The 8,363-nt window shown below is 31.9% G+C and overlaps 1 protein-coding gene across 1 annotated transcript; it reads left to right on the forward strand.

Moving 5' to 3' along the window:
• Positions 1-714: 714 nt before the first annotated feature.
• Positions 715-8,131, forward strand: LOC137933015 (acylphosphatase-2). Its single transcript, XM_068776741.1, has 3 exons — positions 715-848; positions 6,739-6,865; positions 8,009-8,131. The coding sequence occupies exons 1-3, from the start codon at positions 785-787 to the stop codon at positions 8,121-8,123; spliced, it is 306 nt and encodes a 101-aa protein (XP_068632842.1). The 5' UTR covers positions 715-784; the 3' UTR covers positions 8,124-8,131.
• Positions 8,132-8,363: the final 232 nt, after the last annotated feature.

The raw sequence follows: 8,363 nt of genomic DNA on the forward strand, positions 1-8,363 counted from the left end.
GGAATACATACGTCCTTACCGAAAGGATAGTTGTTCAGGGCGGATTGCCATGTCGTAAATCTTTCACCATTTTTAATTATCCTAAAACGAGTAGTAACAAAGTTCAGTTTTAATTTTCAAATCAAAAATAAAATTAAGATAACACGTGAAATTCCTACAACTTTTTTAAAAACGGAACTTGTGTGAATACTTATGACGTATGAGAAATAATATCAAATAGAACCTTTGAAGATAACGCGGTGACGTCTTAACGGGAAAAATAATGAAATTTTAGCTACATCAAAGTGACCACATTTTGCTTTAATGATTTCAGCAAAAATTTGAGGCATTCTTTCAATTAACTGCTTAAAATAATCTTACTTTCTATTGTTTCATTCACTCTCTAATAACTACTATAAATGTTCTGATCTAGTAGGAGAGCAGTTTTTCATCAGATCAGGTGACTGCGAAGGCCATTTCATGAATATACAGCTATTATATATATATATATAATAGCTGTATATTATCCATAATGAAATAAAGTAATACAAGGAACTAAGAAAATCACAATTTCCGATGTCCAATGACAGGAAATACTACAAAACGCATAGTTATAATAAATAACATTGAACTGTTATCAATCGTTTTGAAACTTCCTGTAGCTTTCTATCAGCGTGTGTATAAATAAACATATTTTTGGCGAACTGGCGCTCTAGAACCGGGAGAGCGGCAGTACAATCAAGACGGCGGCCGGAAGTAGTGTCTTTTATTTTTTAAAAGTGAAGTGATTTATACGGCAAAGATAATGGGATTTGATGACCATAATACGCTTCTTTCAGTCGAGTTCGAGGTTTTTGGCCAGGTGCAAGGTCCGTTATATTTTTTTACACTTTTTTAAAAATAATTGAATTTTTTTTTGGTTTTAATTGTCGTCAATGCTTGCATCTAGAGACGGATGTTTATAGTACGATAAAAATGTACACTAGTATTTACTTCGTGAATTCTCCAAATGAACTATGTTGTAATAATAAAAATATGAAAAATTAAATCAGATTATTGGTCGAGCCTTTTACTAGTTTATACTTAGCAATATATGTTATTTTGCGGCCTCTTTTTAAAATTAATGCTGTGGACCTACTAGTGATATATATCTCTCGTTGAAAGCTGTCTAATTATGTTTGATCAGTTCTAGTCAAGCGGCAGAGGACTGTGACGCTATCGTAAGTCAAGCGTTCGATTCTCGAAATATAATATTTTTTAATTTACACTTTGTGCAATAACTGTTTATGATTGCCACTGCTCACAAACAAGTTTCCAGAGCAAGAAAAGGACCAATATTTAGCTACTTCCGCACATGCAGTGGTAGTCGTGCAACAAAGTGCACCGCCCGCCAACCCGCTGATAAATGCGTATGCGGTAAACAATGCGAATGACACAAATGCAACCGTCAAATCACTCAACACGTGTTTCACCCCTCCACGGGGCATCTTCAGGAGTTATGTTACACCGATTAGTGCTAAACACAGAGTCTACTAATAGATATTGCTCCTTTTCTTACTTAGGATGGACTTCCGCAAGGTAACGCCTGATTCCATTAAATATTTAAGTTTCCAGAGGATTGACAACAGCGTCCGTTGCGTACCATACTGCGATTACTAGCCCGCCTACCATAAGCGATTATAGTACATACTCCATAGATATCTTTGAAAAAGAAATAGGCCTTACAATGGACTGAAAATGAAATAGGTTTTGACCAATTATCTGTCGATGAACAGAACATTGTGCTGAACTGTTATTAAAATATAATATTTGCTACACGTCATTGACATAAGATACAAATGTCGCACGAACTGTCAAAATCTGATATTGTTACGCTGCTAGTTTTTGGGAATACTTGTCCCAATTAATCTCTAAGGATTGGCGCTGAAATAAAACAAGTACTTAGATATACGAAAATTAATATATTATTTAGCATACGGTAATTAATGTAGAGCGTTACTACAGAAAGTTATCTAATTCCGGCGTGACCAAAACAGAAAAAAATAAAAAAATTCTAAAAGTCCTCTCTGGGTTGCCTGTACGATACTATAGTTGCGTTCAGGAAAACGCCACAAGTCTAATATAAAATTTTCTGAAACTTTGTTTTGTTGGACATTGAGTAATGACCTATTTAATGGGCGATAAGTTACTGACGTCACTTTTTTAATCACAGGAGTTTAATTTAAAAAAAACTTTTACCTGAATCGGAGAAACGAGGGGGTCTGTAACCATTTTTTATCACAAATAAGCTTACTGTACGATGTGAAAGTTCCGTGATATGAATTTTGTTCATAATATTTAATTATGAATAATATGAAAGGTTTTTAAGTGGCGACCACGAACAAGTAGACTGCGGGGAGGCCCCACGCTAGGTGAACAGATAACATAGACAAGGTTGTGGTCATCGTGATGATTTTTAAGTGAGATCTATCATCTATATCTAGATCTATATAATCTATCGGTTGACATGGTGATAACAATGATGATTATTTATTACACTTTTATTTTCGTTGCATACGTAGCAAAGAAACTTAGTACAACATCTGCAATGTTTATCATGTCAGTAGTTGTGATGGTATTGGAAAACATCCAACCGTCAATTGGCTAGACTAAATTTAAACCTGACAATACCTATCAGCGGTGTATGGTCGGCACATTGAATAATTTATTTTGGCTCGAGATGATCGTTTCTGCCAAATTTATAACCTGCATTTTGGCTACGTAAAGTGTATACACAGGATGATTGAAAATAAATATAAAAGCTTTAAGCAAGTATAGCTAATTTACTCTTAACTACAATATGGTAGTGATAATAAATTACGTTATTGTAACACAGGAAGAATTATTTGGTTTAATAAATATTAAAACTAATTATTGTTTACTATGTGTCTCTGCAGATTTTGTATTGACAGAAGTTATTCGCCAGTCGCAATCTCATGGAAAAAATAAATTATCCCTTTCTTTACTAGCGCCTGATTTAGCCGGCATTCACCATGTAATGTGTTTGTAGATCCCTGTTTTAAGATTTAACATAGCCAAATAAATTACTAAGAATTATCTTAACTTCCGTTTTTAATTAATATACCAGTAAAATCTTTAAATATAACACTTAAATGAGAAAATTCGAACATCAGCCTACGCCATGCAATGTGCACATTTCGCGGCGCGATGCCTAGTTTCGTAGCGTCACTTCGGCGGAACATTTAAAAAACTTTTAAGTTAAACGGTTTTTTGATACCCATATTGTGGTGTTTGTGGAAAAATATGTACCTAGTCTGCCATATTGGAACGGCGTCCAACTTGATATTTAAATTTTGACATAATCATCGTGTTTTACTAGTGTAGCTATATCATTTGATACCCATATTGAGGGGGTTAAGGAAAAATATGTAATCCTCCATTTTGTATCCGAGATCTTAGATTTATTATGTTATTGATTTTATTATATTGTATTGTTATCTAAATTAAATGTGTGTACCAAATTTCAGATCAATCTGACAACGGGAAGGTGCTTAAATTTCAATTTCTAATTTTGACCCAAATAAACAAATTCCGTACGGGTCGAACTAAATAAAACCGTTTAAAAATTGTAACAAATTTCCGATTGCACATTTCACACTGGTTGAATAGAAATATGATTATAACTTTATACCATGCTTTTACCATTTTAAAGGTTTTGCACCTATAACAAATTATCCTGTATATGGAGTTTCCGTAATCGCCATTATTTTGGTGCGATAAGTTCACATACGTGAAAGTGTATTACATTTTAATAAATTATTTTTATTGTTAAGCCTACGATTAAGTACAGATAAGCTCAAAAGCTCTTTTCGAATAAAATGAAATAATATTTAAAAATTCAGGAGGCATTTAAAAAAGTATTTACATTTTTAAACTATACGTACCGAAAAAAACGGAAACAAGAGTAATAACGTTTTTAATTTAATTGGGGTTTATTTCATTTTGGCGCCGTTTTTTAAGTATCTCGTACCTCCTGTCATATTGAGGTATGAGACTTTTTTTCAGGTAGAGATTTCTTATCACTCTTCTTTTCCGTTCTTCGCAATCTCTATTACTCTTCTTGTTATAGAAGAAGAATTTAATATAGATTAAATATATGTATTTCTATAATTGATAAATAATGAATATTTTTGTATGTATACATCTATACATAAATATTAATGTTTGTCTGTATGTCCTTTATAAAATCGTAAACTGTACTTTTGATCATGTAATAATCTTTAGCAAAGTTGTTGTGTATTAACCCATTAAGATTTCTAAGTTGGTATAACCAATTTTCGACGAATGGCGCTACTGTCATTCCAATGCATTTCATGTATCGCCGTGACAGTTATTGCTGATTTAAATTGAAATGAAAACAGTTTACAAAAGATGACGTTTCGAGTTGTGGTTGACTTAAGAATTTATCCGATTTACATAATCAAAATAAAAAAGAAAAAAAAAAACGGAATAAATTAAGTATTTATTTGTTAAAACCCATGCGTACGAACTTGCGGGCACAGCTAGTTAAAAATAAATGTAAACCAATGAATAGTTGCAATCAATAGATCTTCTAGCATCTGCATATGATAGCACTTGACCGATTTATTTCACAGTCGTTGCGAAATTCAATTTACGAGTCAGTCTATTATTTTAGCTGTAATGTTTTACTTAGAATATAAGCGTAATATTTATGATGTACCTTATGCTTTCTTGTTAATATTCACAAGAAAAATATTTTTAAAGCAATTTAAGTTAATGCATTATAATGTAATAAATAATATTTGTTTTTATTTGTAACTAGTTGTGCCGCTATGTTTTATATTGAAAGATGTCATTGACCTGTCGCAGCACAATTAATACATTTAAAAAACTTTTAAGTTAAACAGTTTTTTGATACCCATATTGTGGTGGTTGTGGAAAAATATGTACCTAGTCCGCCATATTGGAACGGCGTCCATCTTGAATTTTAAATTTTGACATAATCATCGTATTTTACTAGTGTAGCCCTTTCATTTGATACTCATATTGAGGGGGTTAAGGAAAAACACGTAATCCGCCATTTTGTATCGGCGGCCATCTTATATTTATAATGTTATTGATTTTATTATATTGTATTGTTATCTAAATTAAATGTGTGTACCAAATTTCAGATCAATCTGACAACGGGAAGGTGCTTAAATTTCTATTTCTAATTTTGATCCAAATAAATTCCGTACGGGTCGAACTAAATAAAACCGTTTAAAAAAATGATACAATGCAAACATAAGTTTTGCTGCGAGCGAACTGTCAAACTCGGGACTGCGTTTAATCATTGTTAAGTCTAATTGAAACGAACTTTGGGCAATTTTCCGTTCGGTCAGAACTTTTAAATGTGATTGTGTGTGTGATGTGTTTATGAAGTTTTAAATGTCAATTTAATAGAAATTGATTAAGCTTGTTCTTGGCGAAGGACACGCCTAGTTCAAAAATTATATGATAATATAAATTTGCAGTGTGAACTGTCAAAGCTTGAAGTTCATAACAAACTTTTTTTTCTTTAAATTGTTCAAAAAATTACTTCGCGTGCTAGTGGCGCCATAGTTATTCGCAGCAACCACGTTAATTTAGACCTCTTATTTAATTACATTTTTAAACATGTATTATTTTTATTATCCCATCAGAAGATATATTAGGGGGACCGGAAAGTAATGTCGCTTAAGTTAAATTAACACAACCACATTTCAGTTTTTATTTCAAATCAACAATTAATTTACCTTCGTTTTCAACTACCTTTTGAGATCAAGTATACAAATTTTTAATGCCGGTGCGATAAAAATCAACATTCCGATCCCCCTAATATGTTGGAAATGTAATAATAATTTAAAACTAGCCTTCGTGATTGTTAGCGTTTATAATAAATAACATTGCATTTAGAGAACGTGGAGCGCGTTGGCGTGACAATAATATTTAGGTGCACGAGTCATAAGCGGAAGTCCATGAAAATTTATCAGCTTTCGATACTGAAGAAAAATGTTCACTTGACTTCGCCTATTTAATTTAAGAAGCTTATCGAGTATTACTTTTAATAATTTGCTTATTCCATATTAGAGTTTTTGAAATCTTGTAGAAATGTAACTACAGGGTTTTTTTCCCCGCAACCAGTTAAATTTTGAAAGTGATAAAAAAGTCGGATCTGGTATAAAGTATAATCGATTATTGCTAATTCAAGTTAATAAAACAATAATTGTTATTAATTGCAAATATATAACTCATATCCGTACGTCTGTACGGTTGTTACATATAACCGTATGTCGTGGATCCATACTGGACATAGGCCTTCTCTATAGATTTACATTAACTACATTCAACATCTTCCAACGACCATTGTTAACCTAAAATTTCTCATGCACAGTCACTCCTTCTCCCCATCCTTGATTACACAGATGTCAACTATCTAGACCTCACTGAAAACCAATTAAATAAACTTGAGCGACTACAAAACGTTTGTATTCGCTTCATATTTGGCCTCCGAAAATATGATCATGTTTCGAAATTTCGCGCTAAGCTCAATTGATTACCTCTCTCCTGGTTATCTCTCTTGTAGATGTCATACAGCTTGTCAGTTCGTTATCTCCAATCCAGGATTTTTAGGTACCCCTATAGATTTCCAATACGGACGGAAGTACGTATAAGCTGCTCGATAAGGCTATTTATTAATAATTATTTATATTTTTTCAGGTTGTTTTTTTACTAAACACTGCAAGGACCTGGCACTTCAACTTGGCATCACCGGTTGGGTGAAGAATACAAAGAAAGGAACCATCGTGGGCAAGATTCAAGGACTAAAAGCAAATCTAGATCAGATGTAGGTATCAGTTTTGAATACTAAAATAACTAGAATATAAAATCAATGGCCTTGCTCGCTGTCGTTGGCAATTTGGTTTTCGTGATATGGGTGTAAAAGATTTAAAGCGATGAATATATAGCTCATTTGTCCAGAAATAGCTTGTCACTTTTATTCCTATTTTATATCACTCTGTATAAAGTGACTGAACTAAAATATTTTAAATTAATTTGATTTATCTTTTGGTTTGCGACAGGCAAATAACTTCTCGCGGTAATCTGCAGGGACAGATAGTAAACAAAAATGAATATATATATATATATATATATATACACACACACACACACACATATATTTATATATATATAAACAGAAACGCTTTTTTCTTTCCATATTATCATTTTATATACACATTTATTTTTTATTTTTGAATTTGATTTTTGGAAAGAGTGTACAATTGACAGCAAATGATTTATATATTCATCCTTTTAAAGCCACGTGTAGCGTGGTATCTTTCTCTTGATCTAAGTACAAATGTATGTTATATAGTGACTAGAATGTTCTCTATAATTGTTTCGTATTGTATGTTGTAATCATTGAAATATATTAGTGATATTCCTTCGACACATATATATGTTTTCATATATGTCCTCCGTTTTTGAAGGCCTGTCGTTCCCTCTCAGATATTTTCGACAAGGAGTTTCAGTACAACATTTTTTTCTATTTTTTGTTAGCATTCTCCTTTCCTCGTTCGTCTTTCATGATTTCTTTTACTTCTTCATTTAACACGTTGTATTTTATTCTCTTTCTTTCATCAACACTACATTCTTTAGTATTACAGTTTGATTTACAATTTCAAATTCCTTTTGTTTTTACTATTTTTTTATTATTACTTCTTATTTTACAATTTCTTTTTATCAGACCTTATTATTCATAATTTCTTTACAGTATTATAAGAATGTGAAAGTCAACACTTAAATTCAAGTGTTAGATTTAAAACCCATTTGAGAAAATTGTTTATTTTTATTTCTAAATTCCTTTTTAATTTTCTTACAATATTTTAATAATTTGTGACGGTCGATCCATATGTTCGAATGTTACAGCACTATCAGGTTTAAACTCCACTTGAGATTTTTTTTTTTATATATTTCATTTCGTTTTCAGGATTGAATGGCTAAGCCACACAGGCTCACCCGGCTGTAAGATAGAGAAATGCGAACTAGCTAACTGGGTGTATCTTACAGGATTCGATTACAGGGATTTCAGCATACGGTTTTGAATAATGAATGTTTCACTTATTAAATCAATTGTACTTTTAATGTCTTTGTTTTATTATTCATATCTATATAAAATAACTTAGATTTTCGATAAGACGTTGAAACGTTAGTGTATATATAGCTTAACTAGGTATAAGTAGTATGATATAAAAAATAGGATAAGTAATAAAATAAAGAATAAAAGATATGTACCTACCAACCTAAGAGTAATATGATGATGGCAAGAAGGCGATGAAAGCAAG

This window comes from Battus philenor, unplaced genomic scaffold (assembly GCF_028537555.1).
Source record: "Battus philenor isolate CCGP_79_NKW_IND1 unplaced genomic scaffold, ilBatPhil1.0.hap1 SCAF_12, whole genome shotgun sequence".
Taxonomy (NCBI): domain Eukaryota; kingdom Metazoa; phylum Arthropoda; class Insecta; order Lepidoptera; family Papilionidae; genus Battus; species Battus philenor.